Here is a 19,755-nt window from a genome sequence, read left to right on the forward strand (position 1 = left end):
TCCTTCCTCCCGGAGGGTTCCACTACCCAGAGGTGTGTGGAAAGACTAGGCGGTGGTCGCCCTCCATGAAGATTAACAATAAATTTTGAGTATTTTAAATATTACTCAATATATAAATATAATGGTATTTGCACCTATAATGTATATGGTATCTTATATAGTTAATATATTACCCATAGAAAAAATAGTTAATGATGTGGTGACAATTAACACTTCGTTCAAAACACATAATGATAGGTCCCAGAGCTCCCCGGGCCCCCAATTTCTCAGGCTTAAATGGAAAGAAACGCCCAATGTGACCTAAGAGGAAAATACAAAATTCTGGCCGCCACAAAATTAAGCCAATCACTTTCCCATACCGGGAGTCGAACCCGGGCCGCCTGGGTGAAAACCAGGAATCCTAACCGCTAGACCATATGGGAAACACCAAAGAAAAGGTTTCTCCTTTCTGTAGACATGACTTACTTCAGCCGTCCGTCTGCCTCCTCATTTGACAGTTTCATACCCGCCGGGCTCGCCCTGCCTCCAGAAATTCTGACTGCGGCTGCGCGAGTCCCGGCTTGAAGGATCCCCTTCCCCCAAACTGGCACGGGCTACATCCGGGCCTCTCGAGGGGGCGGGAACTCCTATTCCCGGAAATCTCCCAAAGGTCTAGAGCCTGCCGGGACAGACTGCCAATCGCTGGTGGTTTTCTGTCTGTATTGCTGTGGGCGCTGGGCACGCGGACATACCCAAAGCTCAACTTCAAACTGTAAAATGAAGGCTATTGCTTGACCTTTGACATCAGCTGACATTAAAACAAAGGACCCCATTGGGGACGGAATTCCACGTGAATATCTTTTATGTGAAAAACAAATATGTATATATATATTTTTAATTTTTATTTGACAGAGATCACAACTAGGCAGAGAGAGGAAGGGAAGCATGCTTCCCGCTAAGCAGAGAGCCGGATGCGGAGCTAGAACCTGGGACTCTGGGATCATGACCTGAGCTGAAGGGAGAGGCTTTAACCCACTGAGCCACCCAGGTGCCCCTATATTGTGTTTTTAACTTTTGCTTCAAAATCTCACTGGTTGACACTTTGTAGCGGGATTTTGTTCTGAAATTCAACCTATGTGGGAAGGGATGTACTTTTTTTCTCTAGTTTACTTTTGAGGTCTTCCATTAGGCTTTTCACTGACAACTCAACCTCAATATGGCAAAAACAAAACGAAAAAAACCCAATTCCTTCCCCCCCACCCCATCCAACCACAGATATGACCTATTGCCATTAAAGTATATGTTAAAGAACAGTGTGGTACCTGTATATTAACTGACAGTAAAATCAATGAAACAATGGAAGCTCCAAAATACGGTATGGGTATACATTGGGATTATGTGAAAGAAAAAAAAGGGGGGGAGCATCTCAACTCAGTGGTTCCACATACAGTAATGTAGACCTATGGTAGAAAAAAACAAGCTGGATGTAGGATTCACCCCATACCTCAACTGAAACCACATAAGTTCTTTAGGAAAATACTGGAGAATTCTTTTATCATATCATTTACAACCCCAAATCCAGAAATGATAAAACAGCTGACTGATAAAGTCAACTCTTTCACAAATAGGCAGAGAGGCAGGCAGAGAGAGGAGGAAGCAAGCTCCCGGCAGAGCAGAGAGCCCAATGCCGGGGCTCGATCCCGAGACACTGGAATCATGACCTGAGTGGAAGGCAGAGGCTTTAACCCACTGAGCCAACAAGGCACCCCTGACAAAGTTAACTCTTAAATCAATTAAGAAAACTAAGTAAAAGAAAATACAAGAGCTGGGTGATGGTTACTATAGCTTTCACCTTAGTTATTCATTAAACTATTCAATATTTTGTGCAGGTTAACGCATTTTATTTTAAAATGAAGTTTTAAAAAAAAAAACATAAGCAAAGTTACAAGAGAAATTGGGAAAAATATTTACATTTCATATTATGAACAAAGGATTAATTTTCCCCAAGCAAACTTTTAAAAATACAACCCAGTAGGATAATGAAGCAAAGACACAGATCCTATCACAGGAAATACATTTGGCCTTTCAAAAATTAAAAGTAGCATGGTCTCGCTCCTATAAAGATAAATGAAGAGTTCCTTGAGTTCCCTTGAAAATCTAAGTCAGATCTTTTAGACTTTCTGGCTTAAAACCTGCCAAGGACTACCTACCTACTTAGGCGTTCACGTTTTTTATTGACATGGAATCATACTGTCTTAATTTGTTAGCCATGTTTGTCTTTTTTTCCTACACCAAAATCAGTTTTCAGAACCTAGTGCAACTGAAGCACCTATTTGTTGTCCTTCCCTGCCACTAACTGTGCAGTATTTTATCCTGTAAAGAAACCACAGCTGATATATCCATGAGGCTCTTCAAGCTTTCACACCTAACAAAGCTAGAAACATGCAAACCAGAGAAATTTTAAGGAACAGGGATTAGTTGGGGTGGGAATAGGGCAGGGGCAATCTGTGAAGGAAGAAGGCCTGAGATAAGGTAGCCACACCAAAGAACAGCTGTGCTCACTGTCCAGCCTCTGGTCACAAGTCAGGCAGACTGGGGTTCCAGCTGCTTGAGTTTTTCCTGGAGGCCCCGGAGTTGGCTTTGACCCCAGTCAATGCGGATCTGAAGGCTGGCCATGTCTGCAGCCAGCTGCAGGCCTAGAGGAAGAGACAAGATTGTCACCATGGTATCCGCTATGTGATATGACTCAGGGGCCTCTGAACATCCTCAGGGACTGGAAAGGCTCCAGAATTTTCTAGCTTCCATACTATTTCTGAAACATTCCCAGAAGAGCCTTGCACTGGCTGCTTCAGAATCTCACTAGACCCACAGCCTCACCTCCTTCACATCTTTACTAAAATGTCACCTCTTCAACAGATTTCCTTTACTCCCTTACATTACCCTGTGACTAAAAATTCACAGATCATAACACTGTCGCATGCCCTCATTTCCTTCCTTCTTTCCTTCATTATAATAGTCCTTCACTATTCTTGCCCTCTGTTTACCCTGCCCCCAAAAGTGTTCCACATTCTGGATCCACATCTAGGTGGCTTTTGCCTGATGCTTCTGCTTAACAGTCTTCTGGGCCCTCCATGCCCAGGCCACTCGCCAGTCCAGTCTTCAGCCTACCTGCCTGAGAGAAGAGCTGGCCACACATCTGCTCAGTTCCCTCCAGGAAGCACTTTCTCCTCTTGGTTTCTGGGATCTCTCACCCTCTGGCAGTTGTTCCTGCCTCACTGCTACTTCTCAGTCTCTTCAAAAGTGGTTTCTCGGGACGCCTGGGTGGCTCAGTTGGTTAAGCAGCTGCCTTCGGCTCAGGTCATGATCCCAGCGTCCTGGGATCGAGTCCCACATCGGGCTCCTTGCTTGGCAGGGAGCCTGCTTCTCCCTCTCCCTTTGCCTGCCATTCTGTCTGCCTGTGCTTGCTCTCTCACCCTCTCTCTCTCTAATAAATAAATAAAATCTTTAAAAAAAAAAAAACTGGTTTCTCTCCTTCCTCTTCCCACATTTCTGTCCACACTCTGAGGCCCTCTGCTGATCTCAGCTTAAATGCTGTGTCTGTGTCAGCCCCCTGTGTCTATGCAGGGGGCTCCCAAATCTCTTTCCAGCCCAGGTCTCTTCCAAACTCAGATGCATGTGCCCAGACACCTGAGAAGAGTCTCCACCACACAGTAGTAGGAACACACTCTCACTCAACTCTTGACTTACCCTTGGCTGCAGCTCTCCCGCACCAGGTGAGAACACCCAGGTGTTCCTGCTGGAATCTGTGGGTTCATCCTTCATTCCTCTCCTTCCCTTACTCTCAAATTGATCTGTCAGTAAATCTTGTGGCTTCTACTCTCAAAACATGAAGATTCCTGTCACTTGTACTTTCCTTCACTGTTTCCACCTACATCTCAATCCTGGCTGCTCCCCGACATCTGCTTCCTCCCTCTGCTCTTGTCTATTCCCACCCAGCACCCAGAGTCTTCCTATCACTCTGTGATCCAACTCTGCCTCACTCTCTTCAGAGCCACCCGTGACTCCCAAAGTCCTCATCAGGGCCTATACCTCAAATAACCTGGGCCCAGTCCCTCTGACCTCAGTTCCTGGTAATCCCTGCTTCATAAACTCCACTCTAACCCATTTGGCCTCTCTCTGCCAACCTAAACATGATTTCACCTCAAAGCTTTTGCCCTGGCTGGCCCCTCTGCCTATAGCACAGATCAATTACAAAGTTCTTTCCATCTTTTCAGAGAGGACTTTTCAGATCACCCTTCATAAAATAGCTACCCTCACCCACTCCTGTCCCACTCCATCCACCATACCCTATCTTATTTTTCCATAACAATTCTCACTACCCCATATTATATATAGGGCCTACTTATTTATTTGCATGTTTTCACTCTCCCCTCAATGAAATATACATTCCATGAGGGGTATTTATATCTTTTGTTTCCTGCTGTATCTCCAGCCCCTAACATGAGCCTGGAACACTGCCAACAGCCAGTAAATCCTTTTTTGAAAAAACAGCATGTGTGCAACAAAAGCCTACTATGGAAAAAACCCTGGAAAACCCTTTGCAGATTAACCCCAGCCAGGCATGACATTACTACTACTTCTTCCTATAGATAGAGGGTCTACTCACCTTCCCGGAAGCTGGCTTGGGCATGACGCAGACTGTGCGGAACCAGGATTCCAAACCAGTTCAGAGGGTCCCGGGGGGCTGGGGAGGACTCTGGCTCTGGGGTTCTGGAGAGACCCTTGCGCCTGCGCAAAGCTGGAGAAAGACAGACTGGAGGTTGGGGGTCTCATTACCTGTCCTTTGTCTTCTCTGTGACAATGTTGAACTTGATCTAAGCTCATAATCCTGACAAACATTGAAGGCTGTAAAATCCCTCCAACCATTTATGTTCCAGAAAACATACCACAAAGAACAACCTTTCCGTTTGTGATTCAGATGAGATGCCCTGACCACTCTCTCATGACTCTCATAAGATCAGCAAATGACCCCCTTGTTTACCTGTGACAGAGCCACACACTGACTTTTCCCATTTTGTCTGAACATGCTGAAAGGCCAGACAGACCCTCCTACTCCCCGTTTGTCTCATAAATGACTAAGATTAGAAGTTCGTCCCTCTGAAACCAGTTAGACATATAAACATTTTTTGTTCAACTGAAACTTCCCCCGATTGCAAAACTATTCCAACCGTAAAGGACTTCACCTATAACTTATCTATTTCTCCCTATAGAAGTCTAAAGCAAAAACAAACAAAACAAAACAAAACAAACAAACAAACAAAACAAACCAGCCTGCTGAGACACTGTGATCCTCCGATCTGGGCCACTCTCCATCGCAACACCCTTAATAAAATAATCTCTTCAATTATCCTGTACATTTTGTTTTTGACATCGGGAGGGAGCCCTGACGCGAAGAAAGGGGAACTCACCTGCCTCACGGGGCCCCACCTCTTCTGGAGTCTGGGCGCTGGCTCTCACCACCCAGACTTTCTGGAGTCCGTCCTGGGCCTCGCTGAAGAACGAGAAGGCAGGATCGACATTTGGAGGCCCCAGCCTGGACCCTGTCCGCCCACCCGTTCCAACATACACGCCTCCTCACCTGGTGTAGACGCAGACCTGAGGCTCCATGCGGGAGGCATATTGCAGAGGACCTACAGACTTGGCACCCATGGCATAGCGAGCTTTGGAGAGTGAGAACCAGCCCTGGGATAAGAAGAGAGCGGTTAAACTCAGTTTACCTCCGCATGCCCGCCCATCCCTCCCTCCGCAAGATCCCACATCCCACCTCCTCCACCCGGGCGTTCAGTTCTGCCCGCTTCGCCTCCAGTTCTTCCAGGTCCCGGAGCAGTTGCAGAAGGAGCGAGTCCATCTGCGCGCGTAAGCCCGGCGCAGCCATGGGCCCACGGTACTGAGGTCTGGAATCAGACTCCTCACACGTTGCCCAATCGTCGCTCACCATGGCCGGCATGACAACCAATAGGCTCACCTTCAACGGGCGTTCCCAGCCGTGGGCCGAGTTGCCCAGCGTTTCTAAAGGCAAACGCTTAGAGCCGCGCCGCAGAATTGATTAGCTGGGTTTTCCGAGACGTGTGAGCCTACGAAACAGTCGGCTAGAGCTGTGGGTGGTTCCGAGTCGCTTTGGGAAGAGGCCGCATTTTACACTTGATCTTAGTCAAAAGGCCGAGAAGCGATAAGAGGCCGCTTTTTAACAGTAGGGTGATAGCTGTGGTGATGGAAGAGGCATAGCTGTATGGCAGCTATTTTAAGGGAGAAGAGGCTTTACTTCCAGCAGCTGGTAGGCGAGCCTCCAGTCAGCCGCTGTGCTGCTTTTACAGTTGCTGGATCATTTTGAACCGCGAATTACTCTAGCGGTTCATCATCTTAAAATTGGGCATCCTGCACAGTGGTAAGTAATGAAGCCATGCACTAACATCTTTAGTAAGGGCGAGCCTTACCAACGTGACAACGTTTTGACGCCCGCCTATTGGTGTTCCAGTAAGCTTGCGTGTCCAGATTGACCAATCGCCTTGCAACTCCTAACCCTCCGCCATCTTAACATTTGGCACTTCCCACTGTAATAGAGTGCAACAAAGCCTCTAGCGACCTTCTTGATTGAGGGCAGAATCGTTAGTGACGTTGCTGACGCTACGCCCGGCGTTCTCCTAGACCCACGTGGAATCCGTGCTCAGAATGGTAGGAGGGATGTTTGAGCTCCTGTTTTTTATAGTGGGGGCTCGCGCAGGGCTGAGGATGATTTATGGGCTTGGGGCTGGTGGGGCTGGTGGCCCCCGGGCCCGGCTGTGCGTGGCGAGGAGGCTGAGCTAACCCGCTTTTTCCGTAGCTGCGTCGTGAGGCCCGCCTTCGCCGGGAGTACCTGTACCGCAAGGCCCGAGAGGAGTCCCAGCGAGCTGCCCAGGACCGGAAGGAGAAGGTTCGGCGCGCCCTGGAAGGTACGTCTCCGCCCCGACTCGGGGACGGGGCAGTGCTTTGAACCTGTCGTTATAGAGACCATTGGTTTGCATTTTAAAATCCAACGGAATAAAAGACCAAATGATATAAAACGCGTTTAATTAGCATCTCTTAGTATTTGTATGGCTGAGCATCCTTTCAAGTATTTACTGGCCGTTTTCCTTGCCTTTTGGGTTTTTTAAATTCTTTCGGTGATGCTATAAATTTCATATCTTGTCATATATCCTGCAGTATCCAGATTTCCAGTTTGCCTATTAATTTTGTTTACAGTGTGCTTAGTTCTTCCCAAATTTTAAATTTTTACATTGTCCTCCCGCGCCTCCCCCCGTTGTTTTTCTTTTTGCTACCTTCAGTACAAGATGACAAGAATATCTTTAAGTTGTTACTATGATTACGTTGCATTTAAAAAGTGAGAAACCGTAGAGAATTTATTTTTATTCGAGTTGTGAATTGGGATCTAACTGCAGTATTTTCTCCGCTTTTTGTTTGTCATACGAATGAAGAGTGTTAACTTGTTTGAATGAAAATGTTATATTTATCCCTGTTTTCTTGGTTCTTGGGTAAGTAGAACTTTCCTGTCTGGATGGTACATCAGCTTACTATCTATGATTATTTTTTTTTAAGATTTTATTTATTTGAGAGGGAGGGCATGAGAGAAGAGAGGTCTGGGGGAGAAGCAGACCCCCTGCTGAGCAGGGAGCCAAGTGTGGATCTTGATGTGGATCTCAATTCCGGACGTAATCTGGGAACTCTAGGATCATGACCTGAGCCAAAGGCAGTCGCTTAACCAACTGAACCGCCCAGGCCTCCTCTCTGATTATTTTAAATTCACTTTAATTTCTGTGTTTTAGACATATAAAGTGCATGAGTCTATATGTTTACATTAAACGTTATGTTAAATATCTGTGATCTGTCTGCCCACATTAGAAATAAAAAATGCTCAATATATAGAAATTCAGGAATATTTTCCCCCAACTCAGATAGCCACACTACAGGATACTTTTTAAAAATAAGCCATTTTCTTACTCTTATTTGTGCTTATGTCATACTTGTTTGTATCCTTAAATCACATGGGTTGATTTTTAGTTTTAAACGTAGTTATTAGGTTGTATGTATTCTTCCCCAGCTTTATGTTTTTTAAGATCTATTGAGTGTAGTGGGGGCTCCCATTTCCCTGTGCTTGGTGTTGACCTTATTTTTTTAGTCTGGTGCAGTTAGGAACAGCATTGCTGCTATGAACCTTCTCTTCCATGTGCAAGAATTTCTCCAGGGCATACTGGAAAAACATGCTGGTTCCAAGGGCATGTTCATATTGAGCTCTGTACTCCAAAGTGGGCATGCCCACAGCCCAGCCCTTTTTTTTTTTTTTTTTTAAACTAAGTCTAGCTTTAGTTTACAGAGGAAATCTGACCCAAAGCATAAAGTTTAGCACTTTCGTTGTCAGAGGGTTTCAGGGTTTTCAGGGTTTCTGGGCCACATTCATATAGAAAGAACACTCTGTATTTGTTCTTTTAAAAATCGGTGTTAAGTTGGGAGAAGGGGGGTAGGGTTATGGACATTGGGGAGGGTATATGCTTTTGGGTAAATTAGAAGGGGAGGTGAACCATGGGAGACTATGGACTCTGAAAAACAATCTGAGGGGTTTGAAGTGGCGGGGGGTGGGTGGGAGGTTGGGGTACCAGGTGGTGGGTATTATAGAGGGCACGGCTTGCATGGCGCACTGGGTGGGGTGAAAAAATAATGAATACTGTTTTTCTGAAAATAAATAAATTGGAAAAAAAAAGTTAAAAATAGAGCTAAAAAAAAATCAGTGTTAATTTTTTTCTAAGTACAAAAACAATATATACTTGCCACTAAATATTTTAGAAAGCCATCAAACCATGAAACTAGAAGCCATAGAAAATGAAATCTCCTGTAACCATTGTTAACAGCTTGGCACGTAGACAGAAATAGTTTTGTCTCTCTCTTCCCCCTGCCAAAGAAGTCATGTACACATTTCTGCACAGAAAGGAGTGAAAGGGGTACTTTTTAATCAAGTCTGTACAGTTTTTGTAAGCCACAGTGTTGTATAAACTGAGGGCCCCATGCATGTGTCTTACTCAGCTACTCTGTGTTCCCCCTGCAGAGAACCGCCTGATTCCCACCGAATTACGCAGGGAGGCTCTGACCTTACAGGGTTCCTTGGAGTTTGATGACGCCGGCGGTGAAGGTAAACTTTCCTGGCACTGGGCCAGCTTCTTCCTCTGCACTTGAGCCTGCTGGTTTCCATGTCATTCCGCGGACAGCTTGAAGAAAGGCTGTGTAGCCCCTGTTTGCGAAACTTTCTCCCAGATGCCCTCCTGACTGTGCACAGATGGCACTTTAGGAGAACTCTTTCTTAGCGCTCCCAATTTCGTTTATTTTGCACATACAGGGTTATCCCACTTACTCTGTTTTGTCTGTTAATTATCCCTCTTATCAGAATATGAACTCTTGCTGAGGCAAATCCATTTTGTTTACTGCCATGTCCCTAGCTCCCAGCACTTCATTAACACCTAAACAGACATTATGAATTTTTTTTATGAGGAAAAGGAGTCAGTTACCTTTGGCCTTAACAGAATCTGGGTTTGCACTTGGTAGTCATTAACCCCATGTGATAAATGTAGTTAAAATGAAGTAAAATTAAATCAAATTTAAACATTTAGTTCCTCAGTCATAGTTGTTTTTATAACCAGTGTGGCTGGAGGGCTACCCTCCTGCTCAGTGCAGGTGTGGAACATCTTATTTTCATCATCAAAAGTGTTGTCAGACAGTGCTGCTCTAGACAGATTGAGCCACCCTCAAGTTAGCATTTTACTTCCCAAGACAATTCCCCTCATGCTGTGACCAGGTGTGACCAACCATGTGGATGATGAATATCGATGGGCAGGGGTTGAAGATCCTAAGGTCATGATCACTACCTCCCGAGACCCAAGTTCCCGCCTCAAGATGTTTGCAAAGGTACCAGTAGTGGGAAGCGAATGGGAGGTCCTAAAGCACTAATGGCCCTAGTCCTAATTGAAATGCATTCACATACAAGGAGCTGAAGTTGGTATTCCCGGGCGCCCAACGCATGAACCGTGGCCGGCATGAGGTAGGGGCACTGGTGCGAGCCTGCAAAGCCAATGGTGTCACTGACCTGCTGGTTGTCCATGAGCATCGAGGCACACCTGGTGAGACTGTGGTGGGAACAGGGTGTCTGCTGGGTTGGTTGTCTGAGAGCAGATAAGGTTTCTGACAGCCCGCCTGGCCCCACCAGTGGGGCTCATTGTCAGCCACCTGCCCTTCGGCCCCACTGCTTACTTCACACTGTGCAATGTGGTCATGCGCCATGACATTCCTGACCTGGGCACCGTGTCCGAGGCCAAGCCTCACCTCATCATGCATGGCTTCTCCTCCCGACTAGGCAAGCGGGTGAGTCTGAGTCCATGGGGTGAGGGCTGGGGGCAGGGGATTCCAGGCTGGGCATTTGCCACTCGCCTTCCCTCTGACCCAGGTCTCTGACATACTCCGTTACCTGTTCCCCGTGCCAAAGGATGACAGCCACCGTGTCATCACCTTCGCAAACCAAGATGACTATATCTCCTTCCGGTAGGTCCATGGGCTGGCCTCAGAATGGCATCCTGACCTTTGTGTTCCACTGCTGTTTGTTATTGACTCACATCTGCTCACTGTCTTCTCTCACCCCTACCCTGTCTCCCCTTGCCTCCAGGCACCACGTATATAGGAAGACCAACCACCGCAGTGTGGAGCTGACAGAGGTTGGACCTCGCTTTGAACTGAAGTGTGAGTTTGGGGCTTAATTCCACTTCTTATGGTGGTGGCATGCTGGCGGTGTGGGTGACAATGTACCCATCTACACCTCCCAGTGTACATGATACGCCTGGGCACGCTGGAACAGGAGGCCACAGCAGATGTGGAGTGGCGCTGGCACCCATACACCAACACCGCACGCAAGAGGGTCTTTCTGAGTGCTGAGTGAACCCACTTGCTGGTCAGGACGTGGACCTGACCCAGGACTTGGGGAGGGGTCAGAATAAAGTCTGTTTGCCACACTACCCCATTTGCTTCTGTGTGGTCAGGACAAACCCACCGTCGGGCTGCATGTGAGGGACAGTTTCTACTGGGTCTTCTTACGTGGGGAGCTGACAGCTCAGGGACATTCTCAGGTCTGCTCTTGACGTTGTATCTAGGACAAGGCAGGCCCAACCTGCTGGCTTGCTCCTTAACCATAGGAAAGATTTGGGAGATTTGGTGGTGGTGTCACTTGGGAGTCGGAGGCCCTATGAGAGCCCATCTCAGACTGGGACTGATGTGTACCTAAGGACCCTGGTTTTACACAGAACATGTGTCAGGAGCCTACAGCATGCCCCCAAGTTGATGTGGAGGGGAGTATGACATTAAGAAAGAAAGCCATCACACCACTTTGGGCAGGTCTGTAAGAAAACAAGTCAGGCAGGGGGATGGAGAGTGGAGGAGACCTCTGCAGATGCCCCGAGAGCTACAGGATGGCATGAAGCAGCAGGGATCACCTGGATGATCCATGCAAAGACCCTGAGGTGGACATACTCATAAGCGTTCCAGGAGCAACAGTGGCCTAGTGAGAGGAGTCTTGAGGGAGAACAGGCAATAGGTTTCATGGGATGTCTGTGACTTCTAGCCCCACTCATGTAAATCCAGGACCTTCCAGAACCCCTCTCGCCTTGCCATAACCTCAGCTCACAAATGAAGGATATGCCACTAAAATTTTCATGCAAGTTACAGAAATTCCAAAATACATACAAAGTAGAAGTAGTATGATGTTTTTATTAGTTTTCTGGACTACCAAAACTGCCATGGACTGGGTGTCTTAAAATAGCAGAATTATTCTCTCATAATTCCGGAGGCCAGAAATCGGGTCACTCCCAACCCCTCCTCCATTATTTGCCTCTTCCAGCTTCTGGTAGCTATTGACAATCCTTAGTGTTCTTTGGCATGTAGTTGCATTGTGGTTTCAGTCTTTGTCTTCACATGATCTTCCTCTACTGTCAAGTTTCCACTGTGTGTCTGATAAGGACACTTGTCATTAGATTTATAGCACATCAGAAAATCAAGGATGGGGGCACCTGGGTGGCTCAGTGGGTTAAAGCTTCTGCCTTTGGCTCAGGTCATGATCTCAGGATCCTGGGATCAAGCCCCGCATCAGACTCTCTGCTGAGCAGGGAGCCTGCTTCCTCCTCTCTCTCTCTGCCTGCCTCTCTGCCTACTTGTACTTGTGATCTCTGTCTGTCAAGTAAATAAATAAAATCTTTAAAAAAGAAAATCAAGGATGACCTCTTCATTTAAAGATTCTGAACTTAATCACATCTGCAAAGACTTTTTTTCCCCCAAATAAGATCATGGGTTCCAGGAATTAAGCTGTGGACATACCTTTTGGAGCCACCATTCATCCAACTACATGTCCTCATTTCTCACCTTCAGGAGCTGTGGGCCTCCTGCCCTTCCTGTTTACTGTATCCCCTGTACCTCTTGCAGACGTCGTAGGCATGAGGCTAATGCTCCTCTGCTAACTCTGAACATCCTCCTAGGTAAGCGCCATGAGGCCTGGGGCTGCATTCACTGTTCCACCAAGCCTAGAGCAGACCCTTAGTCACTGGCATTTTATTTTTTTAACAGCACAGAAGTCTCAGCAGGCCTTTGTGCTAGGGGCCAGCTCTTAGGGATAGGTGGAAAATAAGAGGCAAACTATTTATTATTCACTTTATTGTGGCCTCCACTGCTAAAGAGGCCTTTGAGAAGCCAGCACACTTGGGCTCACCAGTAGTGGAGGGATTTATGGAGATATTTGGGTCCACGTTTTGCTCATCAGCTGTGTTTAGCCACTGGATGTGAGTGATATCTACTGTCAAGTGATACTGGAAGAAACGACCCTTCACACTGTGCTGGTGGAAGAACCAGTGGGTAAAGGCTTTTCAGATGGCAGTCTGGTAGAGTTTCTAAGCATTTGAAAGTTCTACTTCTTGAGTCGCTGGTGATGCTGCAGACAGCTTAGGTACAGCTTTGGGTATTTGAGCAGGGGAGTTTGGAAAGTGAGCCAATAAAATAACCGTAATTAAAACAAGAAATAAGTAAGTTGTGGGAAATGTCCACTGTAGTGCCTTGTGTATTGCACAGATAATATCCTGAGGACTCACAGGGAGCCTTGGGTTTGAGGCATGGTATAGGGCATAAAGGGATATTTATGCATCTTTTATTTGACTTTTTAAGGAAGAAATCAGTTCTTATATGGTTTTGAAATGTGAAGGACAAAGGAGAAGACAGAAGTCAGCGTGGGCTTTGGTGCTTACCATTTGAGTATCTCCTCTGGCCAGAGAACAGTGGCCCAGAGAGAGTAGAGGGCCTTTGTGACCAGGTTTTCCTTTGTCATGTCTGCAACTGATTTTCATGTTCTAGTATTCTTCTCAATATTCAGAAATACTAATGTGGGGAATCTAAGTTAAGGGCATGAGGGCACAGATTGCCCTGTTTTTGCAACTTTTATATAAATACGACATTTCAAAATAAAAATTATGGGGCACCTGGGTGGCTCAGTTGGTTAAGCAACTGCCTTCCGCTCAGGTCATGATCCTGGAGTCCCTGGACGGAGTTCCACATCAGCCTTCCCTGCTTAGCAGGGATCTGCTTCTCACTCTGACCTCTCACTTCTCATGAGCTCACTCTCTCTCAATCTCCCTCTCAAATAAATAAATAAATAAATCTTTAAAAATCTAAAAACTTAGAACACTTTCTAAAGGAATCTTGGAGTTCCTTTAGAAAGTGTTCTAAGTTTTTAGACATAGTGAAGTATTTAGGGGTGGAATATCAGCCTGATACTTGCTTGAAAATGCTTCAATAGGGAGAAAAAGCTGAAGCAAAATACTAATTGTCACATTTAAATGATGCAGAGAGTTTGTTACAATATTCTTTCTACATTGATGTATGTTTTAAGTTTTTCACAGAGGATTAAAAGGAAAATAATTACAAAAGTGTATTGTTGTTTAAGCATTTTTCATATTTTTAAGTTAAAAATCTCAGTAAAAAGGTTGAGGTGTGAAAATAAAAGGGGGCCTCCTTTACAATAAAGTTGGAAAGCCAGCAGGGAGCTATCTCATGCCCTACCACTCCTTAAACTCCTTAATTGTAGACCCAAACAGAAGAGAAACCTTGTAAGTCCCTGCTGTGGGTTAGCTGTTTGGTATTCCAGCAGAAGAAAGGTTTTCTACTTCTCTGGCAACAGTCCAGTCAATGAGAGACAGTCACAACTCAGCCAATGAAAAGCAACTATCCCTTGAACTCCCAGTTTACTCTAATGGACTTTTTGTTTCTAACAGCCCTCCCAGCTTCTCACTTTCCTCCATAAAAGAGCATTCCTCTCTTTTGTTCTCCGTACTTGGCTATGGTTTTGCCTTACCATGCTTGCCTTGGACTGTAGTTCTCTACTACTCCCAAATAAACATATTTGTTGCTGGTAGACCAACTGCTGGTTTTATTTTTAAAGTTAATGAAGGAGAGACAGGCCAACTATTAGTGGTGGTGAAAGCCATTGAGAGTTAGGGCCAAGGGGTGGTGGTATGTTTTCATGTGCAGAAAAGAAGTGAAAATCCAAGCACAATATGAGGTACATTTTGGCATTGTTCCACCAAACTGGCTGCAGTGAACATCTTGCCCACTATCCCTTATTCTTTCCTAGTGTAGACTCCTAGAAGGGGAATTTCTGATCCAAGGAGATGTGCAAGTCTAAGCCTTTTGGTATTTACTACCAGAAATTTTATAGCAGGAAACCACTTTTATCAAATTGGCAAAGATGAAGAAGGTTCATATGGTTCATTAAGGTGTGGGGAGTTGAGTTTTGTTTAACAGATGTAAAACTTTGTGGGGAGATTTTATAATTTCTACTTTGATCCAGTAGTCAGAACTAAGGATGTGCCCAGCCTGTACACCAGGTACACAGTGGTCACGTGCAAGGATCTATACCATTGTTTGTAACAGACACTGAGTACAATCAGACTTCATCTGGCCAAGCTCTAGGTGCAAAATGGTGGTTGCACCTGGAGGTTGTTCATCTTTTTAAATACTATTGGCCATTTGTATGTATGTGGTTCTCTGACCTGTTTGCTCTCTTCTATAGAAATGATTGTTCACCTCTATCCTGATTGATTTAAATATTTTAATTGTGCAAAATTTCCAACATACAAGAGCAGAAAGGACCATACAGTGAGTCCATGAGCCTACCTCAATGTTGACCATCTGGTTTCCTTCGTAGCCCCACCTACTCCATATATCCACTCACTTGTTTATTTTGAAGTAAATCCTTGACCTCATTTCATCCATTAATATTTCTGTATATATCTACAAAAGATAAGGACTCAACAAGAATAACAATACCATTGTCATGTCTAAAGAACCAGTTATTCCAAATATATATTTTATATATTGTATAATCCAAACATTTTTTCAAATATCCAGTTAATTTTGAGTTTTCCCTGATTGCAGTATGTTAGTTTGAACTAGGATCCAAATGAGGTCCTTTCATTGCAAATGATTGAAAAGTATCTTGTCACTCTTTTTAAATAGGTTTATTGAGATACAATTCACATATCACACAGTTCACCCTATACCTTAAGGTATACAATTAAAATATATATATACAATTAAACTTTTTTATCATTTTCACAGGATTGCACAACCATCACTACAATCTAATTTTAGAATATTTTTGTACATCCTAAAAAGAACTCCATACCCATTAGCTGTCACTCACCATTCTCCGCCAACCATCCCTCTACCCTCAGGCCCTTGCAACCACTAATCTACTCTTGTTCCATAGACTTGTCTATTCTGGACATTTCATACAAATGGAATCATACAATATGTGGTATTTTTTGACTGCCTTTTACTTAGCAGTGCATTTTCAAAGTTTATCCCTGTTGTAGCATGCATTATACTTCATTTCTTTTTACTGGTGAGTAATAGTCCATTGTATAGATATACCATTATACCATATTTTATTTATTTATCACTTTATGAAAATTGGGCTGTTTCTACTTTGGGGCTAATATGAATAATGCTGCAGTATTTGTGAACATCCTAAGTCTCTTTTAACCTGTAGGATTCTTTTTTTTTTTTTCTTTGTAATTTATTCAATTAGGAAACTGGTTTATTTGCCTTACAGAGTTTCCACAGTCTGGATGTCTCTGATCTTGTCCCTGTCGTGTCACTTAACATTTTTCTGTGCCCTTCTGTTTCCTCTGAATTAACATTTAGATCTAAAGGCCCAATCCGGTACAGGTTTGAATTTTGCTGGTGGGAATACTTGGTAGGTAGAGTGTTGTGTTCTTTTACCAGGAGAATGATAATGTGTGGGTGTCTTTTTTTGTGATGGTAGCAGACATTAGTATCATTGTTTAGCTCTATTAATTCAATAAGGGTTTGGAACTTGGTGCCTATTTTTAAGAAATTAATAGGTTTTTTTTGCATTATAGTCTCAAATTCATTCTGCTGTTATATAGGAAAATGATTTCTATATTTATATGTGTGATGTGTTTGTGTGTGTGTGTGTATGTATTATATTTCAACTGGATACCTTATTAAATTTTCTTTTAACCCTTTATGGTCTTTCATAAGATTTTCTAACTTTCCAGCTGATTATGCCATGTGCCAGTTACACAGTGTTTTTGACAGACCCCTGCCTTTCTTTCTCCTTGCCATAGTGCATTGGCTAGGACTTGAGAACACTGAGCAGCAGCAGCATGAGATGCCCCCTGCCCTTGCTGTTGGTCTCATTACAGAAATCCTTCCAGAGATATTCATACTTGCCCAGACATAGATGTGCACTTAACTTCTCTCTGGTTTTATAATTGAGTGGCAGATGCTAGTGGAGATGATCTGTACCTCTTTTTGGTTGTGATGCCATGGGCTCTGCATTCAGCACCCATAGAAGAGCCCTTAGCTATGCAGGACTTCTGCCAGACTAAGCTTAAAAGAACATGGTAAGTTGGTCTTTTCCAAATAAGGTTCCACACACACACAGAAGTGTGTGTGGGCTGGGCTAAAGTTGGGTATGGAAGCTGCAAGCCAAGGATGCAGGGCCACCAGACCAGAGGCCCCAGGATGCCACTAGCATCACTGTCAGAGTTTGTTTGCCTAGAGTTTACAGCAGTCGAAGCTATTGGCACAGAGAGCCCAGGACTGAGTTCATTTACTCCAAAGGCATGGACTATCATCTGGGGCTCACTCTAGGTGATGAAGATACCCAGGCTCTGCCCTGGAAGAAGTGGGGGCTGGCTGATAGGAACATTTTAAGGATATCATTTTTTAAAGATGAGGAAGAGGGCTTTCCTTCTCCCTCTGTGGAGCAGAACAACAGGGCAGTTCCCAGGGGTAAAAACCAGCCTCCACAAAGAGGTCATGTGGGTTGGCAATGGGACTGAGAAGCAGTAAGTAGGGTGGATTTCTCCTTGTGCTGTGTTCCCCCAGCTCTAAGCTGCCTGCCTTCCCCCCCCCGTCCCCAGAAAGGGACCAGGAGGGATCCTCAATTCAGAACACTGAAATCCAGAAGCCCTGAGGAGAGTTAGAGGAGACTAACAAAAGCCCACCCAAAGGTAGTTAGCTGTAGTCCCTGGCGGGCACAAGCTGCCCCTTTGGAGACAGTGTCATTTTTCGTTTGCTAAGCACCACACTTGTGGATGGACCAACAGGTCAGCCCATCAAGCCTGCAGGTTCTTAACAGGAGCAAAGGGAGAATTTTTTTCCAATATCTTCTGCGCTTTTTTGGTCTATCAAAAAAAAAGAAGCCAGAGAAGAACTGTACAGTAGTACTATCAATAGCCTCAAAGTATCTCCCAGCAAACTCCTGGGGTTAAAGTGGCATCTTTGTTTCTCCATTATAAACAATTTTTTCCTTTGCAACATCAGCTCAGCCTGGGTTCCTTACAGCATTAAGAAAACTTACCCAAGCACCTTCCAGCACCCAGTTCATTTGGCTCTGTTGAGTGAGCACTCCGAGCAGGCAAATAGGCAGATGGGCATGTGGCATGTGGGCACTGAGTTACTTAGTATCTCCAAGGACAGTGCCCACTGCTCCCACTTCATGGGATTGCTACCAATAGGGTGAACAAAAGGGCGCCTACCAGAAGCAAATTTCATTGTAAGAACATAGCATGCAATTCTCTGGGAAAAGGGAGAGGTGGGACAGGCCAGGCTACTGGAGTAACTCCCTTGGGTCTTCCCATCCCCCACACCCAGCCTGAGCTGAGGAGATTGCAAGCCAGGAGCATTTGGATATCCGGAGAGACTTAGAGGGATAGTCAGTGGAGCAGGCAAATTAAACAATGAGAGGCGGGCATGGAGTTAGGGTGACAATACAACCCAAAATACAGCCAATCCAGCTGAAAGCATGACAGGTGGGCCACAGCCTCAGTCATTCTATTCATAAGCCAAAAGATTTTGAACCACATAGAAAGATCCCCAAACAGGCAGACACACACACCCCTGGCTAGACAGACTTCTGGATGGACCAAATCCCAGGGAGACAAACAGACTCCAGAGAAACAGACAGCCAGACAAATGGACAGATTCTTGAACAAAGATAGGAATATGCCTAGCCAGACATCCAGAAAGACCTGTGGTCAGACACATGGACACCCCCTGGTGCCAGCCAATTAGAAAGTGATTGGTTAGAAAGCCAACCAAAAGACAAAATCCTTCAAGGACAGAGACCCCCCGCCCATAGATAGATACCCCAACTAAGAGATACCCCACCTACCCAGCCAGAACTCAGCTTGATTACCTCCTGCCAGTAAGAAGACCCCAGCCTATGAGAAAGCCAGGTTCTCAGCAAGGTAAATGTTACCCCAAAAAGCCAGGTAGACAGATAGATACATCCCCCCACTGGACAAACAGACTAATCACTAATTAGTGATTAATTAATCACTGATTAGTCACGAATCAGAAGATCCCCAGCTTCTGGGTCAGCCCTCCTGCCTCCCAGTCATCACCATAGATGACATTGATGGCCCAATGACCCTTCAATGTTGCATTTGCTCCCCTAAACCACCAGTTTCCAGTAACCTTTGACCTCCAGTGACATCCACTAACACCAGGGTCCATAAAGACCTTTCATGATCCCACAGTGACTCTTCCTCCTATACTCTGGTATCCCCTACTCCCTAATGACTGCCATTAATATCCATGAGTACTCAGAGACTAAAGAGTGTCCACGACTCCTGCACTGAACATCCATATCTTCTTAAAGTTACCTGATACTTCTGTATCCCACCTCCCTGAGTCTCAAAAAACCCATGACCAGTCACAAAAGTTCAGTTCATTGACATACACTATAGTGCACTGAGAAGGAGCCCTCAATGACCTTCCTTCTTTTGATCCCTCAATTACTTAAACTACCATTCCAAATCCCAATAGCCCTTCAGCCATTTTCCCTGTCACTTACCCCCAGTGACTGCCATTAACATCTGATGACAGTTGCCCATGAACATCCAAAGACCTCTCTCACTGACGTCCAATGAATTCACTATAAACGTCCATTCAGTGATCATTTTTTACCATCTTTGAACTCTTAGAGATGAAACTAATAAACAGAGTCCACAGTGACCCCGCCTATAAATTAAACATCCCCACTGATCATCCACTTTGACTTCTGTCACTTAAACCTCGGTCAGCAAACCACACAGCCTCAGGACACACACACACACACACACACAATGTTTTGTGACA

General features: G+C 45.0%; 2 protein-coding genes and 1 non-coding gene across 4 annotated transcripts; 1 reads left to right on the top strand and 2 right to left on the bottom strand.

The window, feature by feature from the left end:
• Positions 1 to 350: 350 nt before the first annotated feature.
• On the bottom strand, positions 351 to 422 carry TRNAE-UUC. Its single transcript has one exon. It is a non-coding gene; the product is annotated as a tRNA-Glu (tRNA).
• A 1,897-nt stretch (positions 423 to 2,319) lies between these two features.
• On the bottom strand, positions 2,320 to 5,982 carry CCDC115 (coiled-coil domain containing 115). The gene is made up of 5 exons (XM_044249361.1): positions 5,804 to 5,982; positions 5,618 to 5,721; positions 5,448 to 5,530; positions 4,646 to 4,777; positions 2,320 to 2,675 (listed from the first exon to the last, which is right to left on the bottom strand). The coding sequence occupies exons 1-5, from the start codon at positions 5,975 to 5,977 to the stop codon at positions 2,563 to 2,565; spliced, it is 606 nt and encodes a 201-aa protein (XP_044105296.1). The 5' UTR covers positions 5,978 to 5,982; the 3' UTR covers positions 2,320 to 2,562.
• A 43-nt stretch (positions 5,983 to 6,025) lies between these two features.
• Positions 6,026 to 11,063, top strand: IMP4 (IMP U3 small nucleolar ribonucleoprotein 4). 2 transcript variants are annotated; one of them, XM_044249360.1, is made up of 10 exons: positions 6,026 to 6,424; positions 6,515 to 6,711; positions 6,860 to 6,968; positions 9,113 to 9,196; positions 9,857 to 9,966; positions 10,046 to 10,178; positions 10,265 to 10,419; positions 10,541 to 10,596; positions 10,718 to 10,791; positions 10,875 to 11,063. In XM_044249360.1, the coding sequence occupies exons 2-10, from the start codon at positions 6,709 to 6,711 to the stop codon at positions 10,985 to 10,987; spliced, it is 837 nt and encodes a 278-aa protein (XP_044105295.1). In that variant the 5' UTR covers positions 6,026 to 6,424; positions 6,515 to 6,708; the 3' UTR covers positions 10,988 to 11,063. The 2 variants fall into 2 exon arrangements, with proteins under 2 accessions (XP_044105295.1, XP_044105294.1); XM_044249359.1 differs by having other exon boundaries at positions 6,029 to 6,424; positions 10,502 to 10,596.
• Positions 11,064 to 19,755: the final 8,692 nt, after the last annotated feature.

The sequence above is a fragment of the Neovison vison genome, chromosome 5 (assembly GCF_020171115.1).
Source record: "Neovison vison isolate M4711 chromosome 5, ASM_NN_V1, whole genome shotgun sequence".
NCBI lineage: Eukaryota > Metazoa > Chordata > Mammalia > Carnivora > Mustelidae > Neogale > Neogale vison.

What these genes read in the sequence shown, in the direction of transcription:
- IMP4 (XM_044249359.1), top strand. An exon ending in CCTCCCGACTAGGCAAGCGG is followed by an intron (nt 10,420 to 10,501) that starts GTGAGTCTGAGT and finishes CCTCTGACCCAG; the next exon opens with GTCTCTGACATACTCCGTTA. An exon ending in ACCTCGCTTTGAACTGAAGT is followed by an intron (nt 10,792 to 10,874) that starts GTGAGTTTGGGG and finishes TACACCTCCCAG; the next exon opens with TGTACATGATACGCCTGGGC.
- CCDC115 (XM_044249361.1), bottom strand. Translation starts at nt 5,977, where the DNA reads ATGGTGAGCGACGATTGGGCAACGTGTGAGGAGTCTGATTCCAGACCT. An exon ending in GGTGGGGCCCCGTGAGGCAG is followed by an intron (nt 4,778 to 5,447) that starts GTGAGTTCCCCT and finishes GTCTTTCTCCAG; the next exon opens with CTTTGCGCAGGCGCAAGGGT. An exon ending in CCAAGCCAGCTTCCGGGAAG is followed by an intron (nt 2,676 to 4,645) that starts GTGAGTAGACCC and finishes CTCTTCCTCTAG; the next exon opens with GCCTGCAGCTGGCTGCAGAC.